The sequence below is a fragment of the Dermacentor variabilis genome, unplaced genomic scaffold, assembly GCF_050947875.1.
Source record: "Dermacentor variabilis isolate Ectoservices unplaced genomic scaffold, ASM5094787v1 scaffold_22, whole genome shotgun sequence".
Classification (NCBI taxonomy): Eukaryota; Metazoa; Arthropoda; class Arachnida; order Ixodida; family Ixodidae; genus Dermacentor; species Dermacentor variabilis.
The window spans coordinates 348,388-369,549 of NW_027460390.1; the positions used below are offsets into that span (position 1 = coordinate 348,388).

At 47.7% G+C, this 21,162-nt stretch overlaps 1 protein-coding gene across 5 annotated transcripts in view; it reads left to right on the forward strand.

Moving 5' to 3' along the window:
* The first annotated feature begins 373 nt into the window (after window positions 1-373).
* Window positions 374-21,162, forward strand: part of LOC142568586 (histone acetyltransferase KAT5-like) — a 146,920-nt gene continuing 126,131 nt past the window's right edge. Inside the window, exons 1-2 of one of the 5 annotated variants that reach the window (XM_075678462.1) lie at window positions 374-452; window positions 19,184-19,414. In XM_075678462.1, coding sequence (XP_075534577.1) covers window positions 19,217-19,414 — 198 coding nt within the window. In that variant the 5' untranslated portion in view covers window positions 374-452; window positions 19,184-19,216. Of the gene's footprint in view, window positions 453-1,249; window positions 1,315-17,235; window positions 17,579-19,183; window positions 19,415-21,162 lie in introns of those variants that run through there. The other 4 variants (XM_075678463.1, XM_075678461.1, XM_075678465.1 and 1 more) reach the window with 4 other exon arrangements.

The window sequence follows — 21,162 nt, forward strand, 5'->3', positions numbered from 1 at the left end:
AGATTTTCCAATTCATAGGGGCAATTCAGAGACGCCGCTGCTCTTCGCTGAATAAAAGCTGATACAGCCAAAATAGGTCACAACACGCACACACACACCGTGGCTGTTGATGCGCGTCGCATGTTTGCGCAGCCAAGAGAATTTTCGGCATGCTGTAGTTGTCGCTGCACCGAAAGATGCTACACAGCGGCTCTTCAACGACGCCGTATGCACTGGCGTCACGTAAATTTCGCGGAGAACGAGCTAAAACATCTACGAATCGTTCCGCAGCTCGCGATGGCAACCAAGTCGACGGCAACGCATTCAAGCAGCGCACAAGCCAGAAAGCAGGAAAGGCTGGCCACGCACCCTTTCCTCCTCGCCCGATGAAGACGAGCATAAGCTGCACACGTTTCCCGCCACACTGGGGATCGACACCGCTGGGCGCAGCATGAACCCCCGAGTTTACCCAGGTAGGTCATTTGGACCGCCCTTTCGGTATTATAGAAGTTCCAACCGCTGCCTTCTTGCCGTGGTGCGCCCCACTGAGTTTGAGTCTAGAAAGTACTTGTCTAGCGTTTTTCATTTGTGCTTTGAATTTGTAGATCGCACAACCACTATTCATGCGATCCTGCTTTTATCAGGTGATGTTGAAGTTAATCCTGGACGAGGTATGCGTAGCATTATATGGCGATCGGCATGGTGCGGAATGTATATGTTCAGCAGTGTAAAATATGTGCGTCTGTCTGCTCGTACTCACGCATATAGAAATAAATAACGCATACACCAGCACAACCCCCCCACACATCACTAGCACTCGTAATACATTCCGTACCACGCCGACCGTCACATAATGCTACGCATACCTTGCGATAGTTCCCGTTCAGGGAGGTTCCGCTTAATTTGTTTTTGAAATGCGCCTGTTCTAAATATTATTGGTCGAACACTAGAAACGTTATGCGACTTTTTGCGCTTTTCACTGCTCCATTCGTATTGTGATCAAGATTATTGACTTTTCACATTATCAGAGCTTATGACTACGGCAGCTTTTTAATTCATAAAAAGAAATGTGCGCAAGACGGCGCCCTAAAGTTTCATCATGTCTACACTCTCAGAGCAGTTTGCAGCCTTTAGGGCTTATCTTGTCCCAAAACAATAATCATCAGCTGCCTTGCTTGCGTTTTCTTGTTTGGAAACTCTACGCTCGCCCTTTTTCTGTCCAGAATGCGCTGTAACGCTGATAGCGCGAATGCCGTTCGGGACCTGGAAGCACCGGGCTCGCATCGTTAAAGAAACGAAACGTGGGCAAGATGACGATTATCGTTGTAGGACAAGGTAAGTCCCAAAGGGTGCAAACTTCTTTTAAGAGTGTATCAAGGGCTGTAGTGCTCTATTGTCAACACGCATGGTGCTTGCACGGCCGCCATTATCGGGCGTGTTCATGCACTTACCGATTCAGTCTCTGCCAGGCAGCGAAAGTCTTGCAAAATGCAATTTGGCGTTTTCATCGAGATGAAACGTGACGCCTAGCTGCAAATTTTATCGACTAATACTTTTTCTCCCGGACCTTGGCAGCTATGTTGTGACTTTGACGCTTTAAAAGAAGTCAGCGATAGCGCGCAGAACCTGTGGCATGCGCATTTCGAATGTGTGGTAGGGGTCCAAGATGGCGGCGCGGGTGCTTGCGGTGCGCCAGCGGATACATGTGGCGCGCGCAACACTATCGATGATAATCTGCCGCTTCTCAGCCAGACGAGTCACATGCGTTTCGCGAGATAGCGATAACGCGGCCTGGACCGTGCGCTCATCACCACTGGTCGGTCGCGTATGCTGCCTCAAGGGAGAAAACCAGCGCGTCGGCGCCAATATACGATGACTCATTCCGTTTCTCAGAGACACGCATCCTGGCTAATGAAGCAGACGACCGAAGTGAGATACGTTTTCGGTTGAAGAATCGCACGCTTTGAGCTTGCTGCTTTATTTCAGAGCGCAGCTCTTAACTGGACTGACAACCGATTTTTAACGAACTAGTTTTTTATGGCGCGACGCAAAGCTCACCCTCGGTAGTGTTTACATATGCAGCGGTTACTTCCAAAAGCGCGTGGATATTTCGTAAGCATAAATTTCCCATCTCAGCAGCCCCCAAAAAAGTAAGAGTCCTTCCTCCAGCAACGCTGTGAATTGAGAGCAATGCCGATAGCCCGCCTCGCAAATTGTGAAAGCCGCCCATCGTTCTGCTTTCACAGGAATGAGTGTAGCTGTCGTTGACAACCTACCATTTTGACCTTTTCAACCACTTTTGAAAAAGCTGGTGCAATAAGTTAGCGTTGTTGTACAGACATTTATTTGTACCACGCTTTTCCCCAAGTACACGCCTACGTCATGGCTGGCTGGCCCCCGTCGTCGTTGTTTTGTCTGTAGACGAGCCAAGCCAACTCATCGAAAACGAAGGTGAAGGCAGCGCCACTTTTCTGCTCACTTATAATAATGAAAAAATATACTGCATTTCAATACTAATAAAAAGACCAGGAACCGCGTGCGCTAGTAGAAGCTCACGTGGTGTACCTCTTATGCACCTTCACGTTTTTGCGGCGTAGGGCGGCAAAGGTCATTTTTCGCGACCTTCAGTGGCAAATTAAATATACAGATCCACGTTTAATGAGAAAAACATGAATCCTTGTAGCCACTGCGATTGGGAATCATTCCATCAGCTAGTTTATCTCGATTCATGTTCTGAGCGGTTGTCTGTCCCTTGAAGCGCCCGTTCCTGCGTTGAGCGCTGGCGTCTTGACCGAGAGAACGGGCAGAACGAAGGATGAAAGAGCGAACGCGGAGCGCAGCGGGCGATGAAAAGTGAAGAGAGCGCGGGGAGGAAATCGGAGGAGGCTACAGTGAAAACATGAAGCCGAAAGTGGGAAGTATGGCGAAAGCGTGAGAAGAAAAACGTAGTGCTGCTCTGCGGCGATTCTAGCTACGAGATGGCGCCAGAGTAGCGCTTGTCGTCTGTTCACCGATGGCTTGCAGCGAGCGCGTCGAACGATATATGAAAACAAAGCGCTGGATTAGAGGAAGTCTGTTTGCGACGGCTCCTGTGAATCGCGTCCACGCATCACCCACGCGCTGCCTCTCGCGATTAGCGAGGCAGTCGCCCCACACTTCATTCGCAACGTGCCGTACGAGACAGACTGGCCGCGAAAGCCAATATATCGCGAAATGAAAGCATGCATAGAGCTGCGCTCAAATTTCGCATTAGGGAGCATTGTAATCGTCGGTGAATCTTTTACGGAGAAGAAAAACTGTTTTGTTTTATTAAGAAAGTTAGGTTCATCGTCTTCGTTTCAGTTTCTTAGGCAAAACGTCAAGCTTGCGTCACATTAAAGGGATGCTGAAACGATTTTGATCATTTTGTACAAACGTACTCAGTTAGGAGGTCTTTCTGATCATTAAGTGACACATTTAAGCACTCCGCGTAAAGCGTGTAATTTAGTATAAGGTTTTAAAAATGTGCATCGCTACCCATCCCAGCGGCGCCGCTCTTCTGAGTTTTGAGCCGCCCCATCCCAATTTACGCGTTTCACGCAACTGACATCATTTCGGCGAGCTATCTGATTGGCTAACCAGGGCGCATCATCGATAATTTTTGCAACTATGCTGAACAAATGTCGGCTCCCCGTTTGCTCTCTGATCCACACCGCGCTCTTCCTGTCTCTTAACGTTACACCAAACCTTCTTCGTTCCATCGCTCTGTGCACGGTCCTTAACTTGTTCTCGAGCTTGTTTGTCAGTCTCCAAGTTTCTGCCCCATATGTTAAGCACCGGTAGAATGCACTGATTGTACACCTTTCTTTTCAATTATAATGGTAAGCTTCCTGTCAGGATTTGACAACGTCTGCCGTATGCGCTCCAACCCGTGTTTATTGTTCTGTAAATTTCCATCTCGTGATCAGGGTCCCCTGTGAGTAATTGACCTGGATAAACGTACTCCTTCACAGACTCTAGAGGCTGACTGGCGATCCTGAACTCTCGTTGCCTTGCCAGGCTTTTGATCAATATCTTTGTCTTCAGCATATTAATCTTCAACCCCACTCTTACGCTTTCTCTGTTAAGGTCCTCAATCATTTGTTGTAACTCGTTTCCAGTGTTGCTGAACATGACAGTGCCATCTGCGAACTGAAGGTTGCCGAGATATTCGCCGTCGATTCTCACTTCTAAGCCTTCCCAGTTTGAATACTTCTTCCAAGCACGCAATGAATAGCATTGGAGAGATTGTGTCTCCTTGTCTGACCCCTTTCTTTATAGGTATGTTGCTTCTAAGCTCTCCGCCGACCGTCGGCAGATTGTCGGCGTCGGTATTGTGACGGAGGCGCCGACACGAAGGAAGGAACGCTGTCGCCGATAGTCGGCAGACCAAAATCGCTGTGCTGTTGGCCTAATGTGACTGAGTCTTAAACAAACCTGAAGGAACTGCTGAGGAAAAAAAGTGTACTGCAAATCAAACGAAGCCCCAGCATTCAAGTAAACGCGGCCTGTGCTACAGCGCAAAAACATTTGTTGTTGTGATGTATCACCGACATCGACGTTCGGCTGCGTGTTCGACCCCACGGCCTGATCAGGTTGTACAACAGTTTCGGAGCTTCGACGCGGGTGGCGTTTCACACCCAATAAAAAGAAAAAAAAATTCCCTTCAGTGAAGTACACTCGTGTCTCGTAAGCGGCGTTTAGCAGAGTCAAGGCTGCGAGGCATGGGAGCGCAGGTGCTTGCACAAGGTGAATATAATTCGAGTGTGAACCACGCCCCATTTCGTATTGTTGCGCAACGATGGACGCTGCGGGTACTTGGGACGCTACAGGCGTCGGTAACAGGCAAGAAAACGCGGACAAAAGCATTTTGCTATTTTAGCGTTCCTCATTGTCCGAGGCGCCAGTAACTACCACAAAGCTGGAAGGAGTTCCTCATGCATATTATTACAGCACCGTGTGCTTTTTTATGCCAGCTACCATAATACACTCTACACCGTTCTATGTCTTGGCTTCGATACGCCTTTTCTACGCCCGGTGACTGACAACTCGACACGGCATAGGGCAATCGCATCAAGCGAAACTGAACGCAAGGGCAATGCTGACACTATAGAGGCGGCACAGGCCAATGGCGTGAGGCGAAACTGAACGTACGTTTCGAACAACGATCTCCGATCGCGCCTTTAGTTCGCGTTCATGCGAGAGGCACCACGAAGGTCAATTTGTTCGATGCTGCTGCCGCGCTTCCTCACCCTAGCGTTGTGATAGCGAGTTTCCGCGGTCATCAAGTGGAATGTCTTCATGTTTGTTGGTGCGCGCGTGACACCATACTTGTTAATTTAGTTAGTATGTCTATGCTTACAAGTTTATATACGGCCGATAAAACTACTATCAGTACTTCGTGTAGGTGTCCACTAATTTGTTATCGCAATCGATGCTTCGCCTGTCAGGCAAAACTGCGACTTTCTTATTGCACTAAATGCTAGTTTTAGCAACTTGGCCATGCATTGTTTTGTAAGAAATCTTTACCTCCGACTAAGAACTCAAATACAAGCAATACGCTAAAATTCGTGGAAAATGTAGCACGACGCACCTGACACAACATTCATTGCGGAAAAAGAAGACTACAGCAGCGCCGTTTTGTAGAACCAGTGTAACTGCATGATATAAAAATTGCATGTCCAGCGCAGTTAACACTATCGGTCTGCTTTGAACGCACTGGTAGCTGCAGTTTCTCGATATTGCGGTGTCATATGCCATTTATTAAATTTTTATTTTTCGCAGGTTGGCAGGTATGCAGTAGGAGACGACGCACGCAGTACGCATGTATTTGGTAACAATACGCAGCGCGACCCGGAGCTCAGCCGTATGCGCTTGCCTTCTTGCGGGTGTGTTTAAAGCAGGCTACACATCAGCATTGCAAGTAGTCCTTTTATATTATTTGTTCACTTCTAACACGTTTTCTAGATATCTGCAAAATTCTGTTTTGAACGAGACGTTTATTACACGTCTGCACTAAGAACTGTTTGTAGCTGTTTTTAAAGGTGCGCTGAACCACTCTTCATCAGAGTGGAGAAATGCGTTTGAAGTTAAAATTGGCTATTTCTGAACTGCTTTGCCGCAAAAAGTCGTTTAATTGCTTCAGCAGAAGCGGAGTTATTGGCAATCATACACGTCCATCGCGGCGCTTCCGCTCCTCCTTCAATACCTTGCAATGCGAAGGCTATACGAAGGCGCGGGGCGTACCCACAGCGGTCCGCCTACAGAATGTCACCGTGGCGTGCAGCCACGGTGACGTTCACGGTGACGCGTGAGCGGCCGAGCGCGAGCAGACCATAGTCGGCTTCTTCCTGAAGTACGTAATTGTTATCGAAATTCGAAAGCAAACCTTCGCTTACTTCAGCCTGTTTAATCATTAAACTTCGTCGATCAATATACACAGTAACAGAAGGCAGAAGCGCTCTGATCCAAACACCCTTCTTAATTGATGCCAGCTATGGGCCAATAGCAGCCGCGTATGGGAATCTGCTATATTGCGAAATAAAGCGTCCAGAAAACAGTGAGGAACAGGCTTCAAATGAAAAAAAGGGTTTGAGAGAAAGGTGATTTGGCGCTCCGCTTGCGAGATCCACGCGCCGCGCATGGCTCCAATATTTGGCTGAGATGTTCTTATATTCGCGGACTATGTTTTTTCACCCAGCCCGAGGAGTGGTTCAGAACCCCCTTAACTGTTTTCAGACACCTGAAGGCAGTTTTGGCGGATGGCCATTTTCTATTCTTTTCGGCCTTCCTCATTGCTCCGATGACGCTGCGTGCGTTGTGGATGATCCCAGCGATGATGACCAGTTTCTGTTATTTTCGGCCTTCCTCAGTGGTTCGAATGACGCTGCGAGCCTTGTGGATGGTCCCAGCGATGATGACCATTTTGTTATTTTCAACCTTCCTTATTGGTGCTAATAACGCTGCGTGCCTTGTGGAGGGTCCCAGCGATGATGACCATTTTCTGTTATTATCGGCCTTTCTCATTGACTCGTATGGCGCTGCATGCCTTGTGGAGGGTCCCAGCGATGACGATGATTTTGTTTTCTGCCTTCCTCATTGGTTCGGATGTTGCTGCGTGCCTTGTGGACGGTCCCAGCGATGATAATCATTTTGTTATTTTCGTCCTTCCTCATTGACTCGGATGGCGCTGCGTGCCTTGTGGTTGGTCGCAGCGATGATGATCATTTTGTTATTTCCGACCTTCCTCATGGGTTCGGATGTTGCTGCGTGCCTTGTGGAGGGTCCCAGCTATGATAATCATTTTATTTTCGGCCTTCCTCATTGGTGCTAATAACGCTGCGTGCCTTGTGGAAGGTCCCAGCGATGATGACCATTTTCTGTTATTATCGGCCTTTCTCATTGACTCGGATGGCGCTGCGTGCCTTGTGGAGGGTCCCAGCGATGATGATGATTTTGTTATTTCCTGCCTTCCTCATTGGTTCGGATGTTGCTGCGTGCCTTGTGGGTGGTCCCAGCGATGATAATCATTTTGTTATTTTCGTCCTTCCTCATTGACTCGGATGGCGCTGCGTGCCTTGTGGTTGGTCGCAGCGATGATGATCATTTTGTTATTTCCGACCTTCCTCATGGGTTCGGATGTTGCTGCGTGCCTTGTGGAGGGTCCCAGCGATGATAATCATTTTATTTTCGGCATTCCTCATTGGTGCTAATAACGCTGCGTGCCTTGTGGAAGGTCCCAGCGATGATGACCATTTTCTGTTATTATCGGCCTTTCTCATTGACTCGGATGGCGCTGCGTGCCTTGTGGAGGGTCCCAGCGATGATGATGATTTTGTTATTTCCTGCCTTCCTCATTGGTTCGGATGTTGCTGCGTGCCTTGTGGGTGGTCCCAGCGATGATAATCATTTTGTTATTTTCGTCCTTCCTCATTGGTGCTAATAACGCTGCGTGCCTTGTGGAGGGTCCCAGCGATGATGACCATTTTCTGTTATTATCGGCCTTTCTCATTGACTCGGATGGCGCTGCGTGCCTTGTGGAGGGTCCCAGCGATGATGATGATTTTGTTATTTTCTGCCTTCCTCATTGGTTCGGATGTTGCTGCGTGCCTTGTGGACGGTCCCAGCGATGATAATCATTTTGTTATTTTCGTCCTTCCTCATTGACTCGGATGGCGCTGCGTGCATTGTGGTTGGTCCCAGCGATGATGATCATTTTGTTATTTCCGGCCTTCCTCATGGGTTCGGATGTTGCTGCGTGCCTTGTGGAGGGTCCCAGCGATGATAATCATTTTATTTTCGGCCTTCCTCGTTGGTGCTAATAACGCTGCGTGCCTTGTGGAGGGTCCCAGCGATGATGACCATTTTCTGTTATTATCGGCCTTTCTCATTGACTCGGATGGCGCTGCGTGCCTTGTGGAGGGTCTCAGCGATGATGATGATTTTGTTATTTCCTGCCTTCCTCATTGGTTCGGATGTTGCTGCGTGCCTTGTGGATGGTCCCAGCGATGATAATCATTTTGTTATTTTCGTCCTTCCTCATTGACCCGGATGGCGCTGCGTGCCTTGTGGTTGGTCCCAGCGATGATGATGATTTTATTTCCTGCCTTCCTCATGGGTTCGGATGTTGCTGCGTGCCTTGTGGAGGGTCCCAGCGATGATAATCATTTTATTTTCGGCCTTCCTCGTTGGTGCTAATAACGTTGCGTGCCTTGTGGAGGGTCCCAGCGATGATGACCATTTTCTGTTATTATCGGCCTTTCTCATTGACTCGGATGGCGCTGCGTGCCTTGTGGAGGGTCCCAGCGATGATGATGATTTTGCTATTTTCTGCCTTCCTCATTGGTTCGGATGTTGCTGCGTGCCTTGTGGACGGTCCCAGCGATGATAATCATTTTGTTATTTTCGTCCTTCCTCATTGACTCGGATGGCGCTGCGTGCCTTGTGGTTGGTCCCAGCGATGATGATCATATTGTTATTTCCGGCCTTCCTCATGGGTTCGGATGTTGCTGCGTGCCTTGTGGAGGGTACCAGCGATGATAATCATTTTATTTTCGGCCTTCCTCATTGGTGCTAATAACGCTGCGTGCCTTGTGGAGGGTCCCAGCGATGATGACCATTTTCTGTTGTTATCGGCCTTTCTGATTGACTCGGATGGCGCTGCGTGCCTTGTGGAGGGTCCCAGCGATGATGATGATGATTTTGTTATTTTCTGCCTTCCTCATTGGTTCGGATGTTGCTGCGTGCCTTGTGGACGGTCCCAGCGATGATAATCATTTTGTTATTTTCGTCCTTCCTCATTGACTCGGATGGCGCTGCGTGCCTTGTGGAGGGTCCCAGCGATGATGATGATGATTTTGTTATTTCCTCCCTTCCTCATTGGTTCGGATGTTGCTGCGTGCCTTGTGGATGGTCCCAGCGATGATAATCATTTTGTTATTTTCGTCCTTCCTCATTGACTCGGATGGCGCTGCGTGCCTTGTGGTTGGTCCCAGCGATGATGACCATTTGGTTATTTCCGGCCTTCCTCATGGGTTCGGATGTTGCTGCGTGCCTTGTGGAGGGTCCCAGCGATGATGATCATTTTATTTTCGGCCTTCCTCATTGGTGCTAATAACGCTGCGTGCCTTGTGGAGGGTCCCAGCGATGATGACCATTTTCTGTTATTATCGGCCTTTCTCATTGACTCGGATGGCGCTGCGTGCCTTGTGGAGGGTCCCAGCGATGATGATGATTTTGTTATTTTCTGCCTTCCTCATTGGTTCGGATGTTGCTGCGTGCCTTGTGGACGGTCCCAGCGATGATAATCATTTTGTTATTTTCGTCCTTCCTCATTGACTCGGATGGCGCTGCGTGCATTGTGGTTGGTCCCAGCGATGATGATCATTTTGTTATTTCCGGCCTTCCTCATGGGTTCGGATGTTGCTGCGTGCCTTGTGGAGGGTCCCAGCGATGATAATCATTTTATTTTCGGCCTTCCTCATTGGTGCTAATAACGCTGCGTGCCTTGTGGAGGGTCCCAGCGATGATGACCATTTTCTGTTATTATCGGCCTTTCTCATTGACTCGGATGGCGCTGCGTGCCTTGTGGAGGGTCTCAGCGATGATGATGATTTTGTTATTTCCTGCCTTCCTCATTGGTTCGGATGTTGCTGCGTGCCTTGTGGATGGTCCCAGCGATGATAATCATTTTGTTATTTTCGTCCTTCCTCATTGACTCGGATGGCGCTGCGTGCCTTGTGGTTGGTCCCAGCGATGATGATGATTTTGTTATTTCCTGCCTTCCTCATGGGTTCGGATGTTGCTGCGTGCCTTGTGGAGGGTCCCAGCGATGATAATCATTTTATTTTCGGCCTTCCTCGTTGGTGCTAATAACGCTGCGTGCCTTGTGGAGGGTCCCAGCGATGATGACCATTTTCTGTTATTATCGGCCTTTCTCATTGACTCGGATGGCGCTGCGTGCCTTGTGGAGGGTCCCAGCGATGATGATGATTTTGCTATTTTCTGCCTTCCTCATTGGTTCGGATGTTGCTGCGTGCCTTGTGGACGGTCCCAGCGATGATAATCATTTTGTTATTTTCGTCCTTCCTCATTGACTCGGATGGCGCTGCGTGCCTTGTGGTTGGTCCCAGCGATGATGATCATTTTGTTATTTCCGGCCTTCCTCATGGGTTCGGATGTTGCTGCGTGCCTTGTGGAGGGTCCAGCGATGATAATCATTTTATTTTCGGCCTTCCTCATTGGTGCTAATAACGCTGCGTGCCTTGTGGAGGGTCCCAGCGATGATGACCATTTTCTGTTGTTATCGGCCTTTCTGATTGACTCGGATGGCGCTGCGTGCCTTGTGGAGAGTCCCAGCGATGATGATGATGATTTTGTTATTTTCTGCCTTCCTCATTGGTTCGGATGTTGCTGCGTGCCTTGTGGACGGTCCCAGCGATGATAATCATTTTATTTTCGTCCTTCCTCATTGACTCGGATGGCGCTGCGTGCCTTGTGGTTGGTCCCAGCGATGATGATCATTTTGTTATTTCCGGCCTTCCTCATGGGTTCGGATGTTGCGGCGTGCCTTGTGGAGGGTCCCAGCGATGATAATCATTTTATTTTCGGCCTTCCTCATTGGTGCTAATAACGATGCGTGCCTTGTGGAGGGTCCCAGCGATGATGATCATTTTCTGTTATTTTTCGACCTTCCTCATTGGCCCGGATGGCGCTGCGGGCCCAGGGGCGGCGCCAGGGTTTTTTGAGTGGGGAGAGGGGGGGGGGGTTGGTACCCATGACAAGTGAGTTCCTGGGGGGGGCGCAGGGAGGAGGGGAACCTCTGCATTGTGTTTTGACCATGTTTAACTGGGAAGAAGGCCTTTTAAACACATCAGTGTGAATAAGGTATGCCTATATCGCAGTAAGATATAAATTAAAATTTTGCATATTTACACATCAGTGCTTCTATTAAGAAAATGAAAATATATATAATACATGGTACAGTACATACATAAAAACAGTATTAAATAAAGAAAGATACAAGTACTCAGCAGCAACAAAATATCAGTTAACCAGATCACACTTCAAAAGAGTAATTTCACAACAGGACAGAAAACTAACACCACTAAGCAATGTGCATATCAATTCCAACTTTGGTAAAGACGCGATAGATCTTTCTTTAAATTAATGCACCCTTGTGTCGCCGGCTGGTATTTTAAACGTCGGAAACGGGGAAAACAAAAAGGTATATGGGAAAAGAATAACAAAAACAACTAGAAGATGGGAGAGAACTGCAAGAATAGAGCACGCATAGGCATTTCAGTCAGTGTCACATTTGGCCATACAATCCGGCAGTTTTCACAAGCGCAAATAACAGCCGTCCGACTATACTGTTCACTACGCAAGCTAGGCCACCGACGTGGCCTCGGAGGGCACCCTATATATGGAGTCTCAAAGCCATGACAGGGATAGAGGAAGGTTTCATCACAACCACAGGTGCCACTGCCTGCACTGTGACAGTACAACATAAAACACAGCCGGGATATGTTCGATGGCGAAGTGGGTGTTCTGATACCGGTATCGGTATACGCCCGTGTCGTACAATTTTCTCACGAAAGCACCGCGGAGATACGATGGGGTATCATTATACGGGCATACTGGTGCAGACGTATACGTCGATTACTGTCATCATCATCATCAGCCTGGTTTCGCCCACTGCAGGGCAAAGGCCTCTCCCATACTTCTCCAACTACCCCGGTCATGTGCTAATTGTGGCCATGTTGTCCCTGCAAACTTCTTAATCTCATCCACCCACCTAACTTTCTGCCGCCCCCTGCTATGCTTCCATTCCCTTGGAATCCAGTCCGTAACCCTTAATGACCATCGGTTATATTCCCTCCTCATTACATGTCCTGCCCATGCCCCCATTTCTTTTTCTTGATTTCAACTAAGATGTCATCAACTCGCGTTTGTTTCCTCACCCAATCTGCTCTTTTCTTATCCCTTAACGTTACACCCATCATTCTTCTTTCCATAGCTCGTTGCGTCGTCCTTAATTTAAGTACAACCCTTTTCGTAAGCCTCCAGGTTTTTGCCCCGTACGTGAGTATTGGTAAGACACAGCTGTTATACACTCTTCTCTTGAGGGATAATGGCAACCTGCTGTTCATGATCTGAGAATGCCTGCCAAACGCACCCCAGCCCATTCTTATTCTTTTGATTATTTCAGTCTCACGATCCGGATCCGCGGTCACTACCTGCCCTAAGTAGACCTTACAACTTCCAGTGCCTCGCTACCTATCGTAAACTGCTGTTCTCTTCCGAGACTGTTAAACATTACTTTAGTTTTCTGCAGATTAGTTTTTAGACCCACCCTTCTGCTTTGCCTCTCCAGGTCAGTGAGCATGCATTGCAGTTGGTCCCCTGAGTTACTAAGCAAGGCAATATCATCAGCGAATCGCAAGTTACTAAGGTATTCTCCGTTAACTCTTGTCCCCAATTCTTCCCAATCCAGGTCTCTGAATACCTCCTGTAAACATGCTGTGAATAGCATTGGAGAGATCGTATCTCCCTGCCTGATGCCTTTCTTTATTGGGATTTTGTTGCTTTCTTTATGGAGGACTACGGTGGCTGTAGAGCCGCTATGATATCTCTCAATATTTTTACATACGGCTCGTCTACACCCTGATTCCGATTACTGTGCGCTGCATCAAACGTGTCGACAACTCGCCGAAGACCTATCTTATTGGCAAAAGATCGCTCGACCGCAAGCACAGCTAGGTCGCTAAGACGATTATTCGTCATCTCGCGGCGAAGATGTCTTCAATCTTCAACGGCGCAACGTCACTATGAGACCATGAAGTCAATACTCCTCGATCGGAGGGCGGGTGATTTGAACTGCGCTAGAGGTACGCGGACGCCTCAAAACGCATTTTCTCATAAAATAAGTCTCTTCTTCGCACGAAACAAGCGTTTCGATGTTTCTGGGATGGTATTTCAACAGTCCACGTTGACTTAATAATAACCTTTAGTCTCCCTTTAAGGCGCTGAAGAGCGATAACGGCTTATAATGATCGGAACGTCATCTGCGCACCTGTTTGCCTACGTGCCGTCACCGCTTCCTAACGTACGGCGATACACTCAAAAGGTGCTGTTCGCATAAATCCAGGCCAAACAAAGACAACGCCATGCAATGTATGACTGAGTCGACAAAAAGCACGTGCGGTTGAAGACGACGTGGTTCAAGTCGGGCGCGTAAGTTGCAAATAAAAGTAGCCGAACATGTGAAAAAACTAAGGAAGCCGTATACAACAAGTGGCAGCAAATGAGATTAGTGATCAGCGAAGAATCGCTCGCTTACCTCACACAGCCGGGAACATTGCGCTAGGTTCCAATCAGCCCGGTTGATTCTTTGAACCCCAGAAGTGCCGCGTCTCGCTTGGCACACGGAACTACGCTACAGAAGCACAAGGGAGGTGCGAAACGTGGTGCCTGCGTACGCCGCCCGCGATGTTTGGCACCGGATGGCAGCGGATGCAACAAGCAAGAAAAAAGCGCGTGACGGCGTTCGGGCAATGGGAGGGCCGGGCGTCTAGGGAAAGCGCAGGAGAGGACGGTGGCAATCTTTAATGGATGACGCTACTTTTTTCTATTTTTAGGGGTTTTACGGGAACATCAAGTGGGGTTAGTACATGGATTTGCCTACACTTCGTCCTTCTGGCTTCAAACTGCTTCGTGACTTTGTGAACTCATTTTTTTTAAACGAAGTGCTGTTTAATAAATATCTTAAGACACATTTTAAAATTGACCGACGGCAAGATTCAAACACAGGACCTCCGGTGCAGAAGTATGTTATTGAAACCATTACGGGCCACGTACGCACGCATTGACAAGCTGCATAGAACACCGTCATGAGTTTTTCGCGGTCAAGCGAGCGCATTGAGATGCTTGGCGCGTTTCGATTTGGCCACCCCATCTCTTTCTTTCTCTCCCTTATTTCTATTCTCCTACTCCCTTCTTCCAGCGCAGGATAGCCAACCGGACTCTTTACTGTTTAACATCCTTGTCTTCCTTTTATCTCTCTCTTGACAGGCTGAGCCGCTGTAATTAGCTATTGTGCGTGTTCGTAGGGTTTTCGGCATTTAGGCAATTATAGATTACTTTGAAATTTAAGACAATGAAGGCAGATAAAGCCCACAAGAACGTATCAAGCAACAAAAACGAAGCTCAGACAAATCCATGTACTAATCATCATTCCCGTGGTGGCTGAACGATCGCAGCGGCAAAGTTCCCTCTGGCAATCGTAGGAAACTATGGTCCTTGCCGTGGTCCCAGCGATGACAGCACATCTTTTATTCTTTTCGGCCTTCCTCATTGGTTCGGACTACGCCGCGCACCTCATGGCAGGTCCCAGCATGGAGGAAGGAAAAAAGTAAGCGTCGCGTGACAACCTTGAAGCCTAGTCTTAAAAAATTTTGAGGAATGGGATGATGGGGAAATAGGCCCCGGCGTGATAGGCAAGGGGCAGATTTAGCCGGCTCGCTTTGGTCGCGCCTGCTGCGGTGGTTTTGAAATATGTGCACATAGTCGTTGTGGCAAACGCACGCCTAGGTTGAGTGAAGGAATTTAAGTGCGTAAAGCAGTCGAGACTGTGTTATGTTAGTCGAGTAACGCACCGACCCACCACGCGGCTCGCCGCTTGAGCAAGCAGTAGACAGGCGCCAAGCCTGTTGCGAACGAAGGCATCGGGTGATTAATCTGCATTGCGCCGAAAGAACTCGCGAGGACCACCTCAAGGGCGACTGGTCGCGTTTCGAGGCGGTTTCAGGAAAACGAGGAAAGCTTTCGCACTGTAGACGTGTGAAGGCAACCAAGTCGCCCTTCCGATGGCGATTCGTCGCATTTGGGGGCATCTTCTGGGAAACAATGATGCACTTTGCCCCTGCAAACATGTGCAGGCGACAAAGCGAGCGTCCAGGGTCCTCAGCACTGCTTTCCTGTGTGAAAAAAAAAATCGTCCTATCTCGTGCCCAACGGCCCAACGATGGACTGGCGAGCCGGAGACCCCGACTATAATTAAGGCCGTGCCGGCCCATTGTTATGGCAGACGGCCCCAGTCGACGCTGTCGTCCTGCTCAATGCCTTCTGCCTCTCATCAGACCGGCGGGAACTCAACAGCCTTTCAATCGCGTAACGACGTCGCACCACACAATGTTACCATATAGTGGACGTAAATCTTAAGGAAAGCGACGACTTCGGCGTTTACATGCAGTGCAGACTAATGCTATTTATTTATTTCACAACGAAAGACGCACAGTAGAGCCTTTTACTAAGCAAACGCGCGACAAATACCTATTCCGCGAAACTTCTCACCTCATCCTATGTAGGTCCAAGACAGCGAAACAAAAAAATCTCAGTGCCCTACCACTCTGTGAAGAAGGATGACCAGCGAAGCTGTGTATGTGGGCCCTTCCTTAATGGCGAACTGCACCTCTGCCACCGGTCGGCCCGGCATTGCACTATCTTCGGGATCGGCCCAAGTAAGGGGAGTGCTTAACGCCTGCTTCACCTTCACCACGTGTCGGCCCGGCATTGCACCATCTTGGGGATCGGCCCACGTATGGGGAGTGCTTAACGCTGCTTCACCTTCGCCTCGGGTCGTCCGGCATCGCACTGTCTCCGGGATCGGCACACGTATGGGGAGTTTTTTTTTTTACAACGACACGAAAATTTCCTTGGACGGTCAAGGCATGCAGCTTCGCTGTAAAATTGGCAAGAAAATACGCTCCGGAGTTTACGGTGGGCAACAATACGGTACGAAACAATAGACCACGCTCGGGCATACTCTGGAGAGGTTTCGAGATGAAAGCGCTAACTTCAGTAGCCAGAGCAAGTGATGCTTTGAAAATTATGTCGTCATGGGTCTGGCTCCCCAGTCTTTCTCCACGTTTCAAGGGAACGTATTTGAAGCGAAGAACGACGGCCGCGGTAGCAGAAACCTACGCGTAATACTTCCTATTGGTATCTTCGACTGGTTGCCTCCATCTCCCGAAGCCGAGTCGGGCAGATCCGGCATTCCCCGAACTCAGAGGTAGAGGTCAAGCGCGCAAGCCGAACGTCCGACTCGTTCTCGAAGGAAATGGTAGATGCATAACCACGTGACTACTGCCAATGTCCGATGTTTCGCCTAATCCAAAGCTGCCAGCGCTGCCGGGAAAGCCAGCGGACGAGCGTTCGTCGAGACGCCAGCATGCAGCGGCCTAGGTCACCCAGGTTACGGCGGACCGTCGCTAACAGCGGCGACGCTGTGATGTGATGACGTTGCGGGAAACGCTTGAATCGCGACGGCTGCTCCGACGACAGGGCTCTGAGCGCCTCAGAGGGCTCGAAGATGAGGAGAGCGATCGAGAAGAACCAGCCGAACGCAGGGCGCGCACCCTCTTTCAACCAGCCGAAGACAACGCCGCCCGTGAGAGCGCTCAGAAACGACCAACCGAAGATGCCATAAGTGCCTCCATGCATTTGACGGCAAGCGCCACTAACCCACTAATCGTTACCACGTGCCAAACAATCACGAATGGTCCGGCAACAATGTGGGTCTATTCCTACGCCAAAGATGGACCTTGTGCGGTAGGGTCGGCTTCAGAGAGATTGACTTGCCGAGGCTAGCGGAATCACACGACCCTGCCTCCTAGTTCTTCTTCCATGGGTTTCAGCGATGACAGCCATTTGATATTATCATCGGCTTTCCGCGTTGTTCGGACGACGACGCGCGCTTCGTGGCCGGTCTCAACGATGACGGCCATCTTTCATTCTTTTCGGCGTTCCTCATTGGCTCAGACGACGACGCTCGCCCCGTGTCTAACCGTGGCTGGTCCCAGCGGTGATGGCCGTCTTCTTATCATGGTTGTGTAGCGCGTTCACGAGAGCCATTCTAATGTTGCCAAGGTGGCGCGCGTGCTCCTGCGCATTGTGGAGCACGCGCACGAGAGTGGAGTGGCACGTGCATCGTAGAAGAGTTCACGTTCATCGCCGAAGAGGTTCGCCGGCACCATTGTCTGAGTTCGACCTTTTACGATCGTCAGTACTGTCGACTTAACGTGTAAGTAAGCTGCACCAGCACCATAAGCACTGTTGCTGTGTTGCACCTATACCGCCTGAACTTTTTGGTCATGGGTACTAGAGCGCGCGTGAGTTTGAGACCGCTTTGTCTCCTTCCATTAACCTCGCGAGTCGAGAACAAGCTGACGATGCGTGATAAAAGGCGCGACTGGCGCATACGGCTGAACGTTTTTTTTTCTCTCTCACTTTCTTATGAACTCGCCGTTTCTTTCTGCGTGGTCTGCGAAGGACGCGCGGGAAAAAAAAATTACTTTGGACGTTGTACGGGCTCCGGCGAAGCCTTTGTCATTTTTTCCTTGCTCACGTAATTTTTCTTCTCATAGTTCTCGAATTATGTCTTGCAAACTCGCTGGCCAAAATTTATGAATAGCAGTATGGCCCATAAAGTAATTAATTAATTATTGAATTTTTGTTAATTAGTTGGATAAACCTCTCAATTTCTCATGCTAGTAATGTTTGCCTCTTCGAATAATCCAGCTCAAGGACAAGAATTATGCTGTCTGCCACAGGTGATTTTCTAAAATTCTGGAAAATAAGTATGATCGCCGCGTATATGGGACTCTTATTAGAGGCTTCAGCTATACAAGGTGTACCTTATGTCATGCACCAAGATTTAAAAACATGCAAACGTGATGCTATGTAGCTTAACAGAACAAAGGTAATGTTTGCAGTCGCTTGGAGATACTCAGATTAGTTTTTGCATTCTGCCTAATTACTTAATTAGTATTAATTTATCAACTTCTCAAACATTATAATTAGATGAAAAATGTCAATGAGGGAATTGTAGAGCAACATGAAAAACTCCTGATACAGCTTTCTGTTGCTCAATATGTGCTACATTAAAGTGTTCTTCCAAGTGCGAAAGAAGCCTGTGAATACACGCAAAATTGCCACGCGACTGGGAACTCGAGGCATTTTGCATGTATTTGTGGGCTTCTTTCATGCTTATAGAAACATTTATGTAGCACATATTGAGCAACAGATAGCAGTATCGGGAGTTTTTCATGTTGCTCTACAATTTTCTTATGGACACTTTTCATCTAATTATAATATTTGAAAAGTTCATTAATTAATTAGGACTAATTATGTGATTAGGCGGAATGAAAAAAAATCCGAGGATCTCCAAGCGACGGCAAACAACATTACCTTGGTTCTGTCCAGCTTTGTGGCCTTTGCATGCTTTAAAATCTTGGTGTGTGTAAGTTGGGACACCCTTTGTATCATTTGCCACTCGAGATTAGTTGGTTTTTCACATATAAAATTGCAGTTATATCTGCTCCTCCTGAAATTTAAAACACTGTGTTGGGCATACCATTGAAACCTAAGAGCCGCTTTAACAGAAATCATTGTGACCAAATGAACCTGGACCAAGTAGCGACTGGTACTCATTTAAACCAACCCATTAAGTAGGAAGCATGATGTGCCCAGAAATTATAAATGGCTCTCAACAGGAGGAAAACATTGTTTGACCAGTTTCATTCCTTTTTAAATAAACTCTTGCGTGCTTGATTTTTTCTTTTTCTTTCTTCCTTTCTTCTCTTTTTCTTTTTATTGTCTGGCTGACTTGGGCATGAACAAATTGCAGGTGAACTTCTTAGGCCAGTTGCTTCCGCCAGCCATGGACATAGTGGAGGAGGTGCCATCTGGTTGTGCATCCCTGCACGGCAGCGGGAAGTATGCGCATTCATATCCTCAATATGCCGCCCATGCTCTTCAATGCCACTCACCCCCACGTGTCCTGTCAGCCTCGTGTCCCAAGGACGACCACTCCCTTGCTGCTGGGGAGTCTCCAGCTTGTTCACCTGAAGATGAGAATGTAAGTGTGCACTGCGTTGCTTTAGGCACTAGCTTCCTTGCAATGATCCGATCCTTCAGCGCATCAATGTCCTGACCAATAGTTGGAGAGGGTACAAAGAAATTTGAGAATGCGAGGGAAAATGTGGCAAGCGATGGGGGAATGCAGTGAGATTTGTGTGAAGGAGTGTCATTTGAAATCTGGTGAGGCACGCGCTCAGCAGGAATCTGCACCGCTGGCTTAGTTTCTTTCGTTTCAGCACGTAAGTCACTGCCTATTGTGTCACTCTCTTAGCACATGCTCGGCCAAGTAGTAGACAGGACATAAACCAAATTAGGAAGGTGAAGGTTAATTGAGAGAAAGGCAGTTGAAATGTTAGCAGAAGTGTTACCCTAATCGTCAATCAGAAATTAGTAATGGTTTGAATGTAGCCGATGCTGTCTTTGATAGTCAAAAGGCATGGTTCTTTCTGAATTTTTCTTACTGGTCACCTCATAACTATAGCAATTGCCACTCGAGTTTGGTTGCATTTTCATATTGTCTAAAATTGCAATCGCCTCTTTCGAACCTGCAGTGTGACTTTGCAATATTTCAGTATTACAAAAGTAGGGACAGCTGGGCAAGTTGGTGTGATAACATTATCATAAAACAGTGCCAGAGATGCAGATGGAGAAAAGACACCACAGGACAGTGTGCTGACTCTCAACTGCACTTTATTCAAGAAATGTCAAATATAAACTATTCAAAACTGCCACCTGGCAGACAGAACATATATGGACAGATAACATAAATTGTGCCTATCCGCAAGTCCGGGGGTTTGAAAGGTGTATATTCAGTGTTTCTAAAATAAACTGCAGTTGAGAGTCAGCGCACGGCCCTCTCGTTTCCTTTCTCTGTCTGTGTGCATGGCACTGTCTTCTAATTAAGTATTGCGAGATGACACTGGGCCCAAATGAAAATATCGCTGTCTTGAAAAGAACCTTAATGTGGGGAGCCTGGAATGCCAAAAAATAGCCTGTGACCAGAGGAAATCTATTCTTAGTGAGTTTGTTTTAAAATTTTGTTTGATTCAGAGCTTAATGTCCACAATAGATGAACAATATTGTAATAATGTTGATCTACTTATATTCATGCATGGTAACAAATGTCTTGCAATTTCTGGAAAACATTGGGGAAAAAAAGTATTTTAAAAATTGTCTCCATTATACTAGCTTAACGACTTGATCGAAGTAATGGTAACTTGTCATTTATGTTTCTTCTGCGGGATGTATCCAAACACATAGCCTATTCTGAGCTGCATGAGAAAGCTCTTGTGCTGAATGAAGTAGAGTAAACTGCCTGAAATAGAAACAAGCAAACCAAGTACAAAAAGACAAAGTAAGTCACTGGAGTAATTAGGGTTGCTCTCAATTGGTAGCACTTTGGCTCCCTCGGTTTAATCGTAGTTGTGTGTGGTCACTGGCAAAGGTATACTTATAAAGCTTTTGGTCTGGTATGCACATTTTTTCTTTCCAGCTTGCCTAGAATGGTTATGTTGCTTTGGGCTTTGTGGCTCAAAATGCTTTTGCATAATGTTTCTTGAAAACACAAGAGTATATAAGTTGATCGTACAGTTACAGATAAGTCACAAACTACAATAAATTTTGGAGTAGACTACATATGCTTTATATTTCTGTTGCCATGTTGAGCTTCAGGTAATTGTGCATCTTGTATTAAAAAGAAGTAACACTTTACCAGATGAGATCATTTAATCAAATGAATTAGAAATG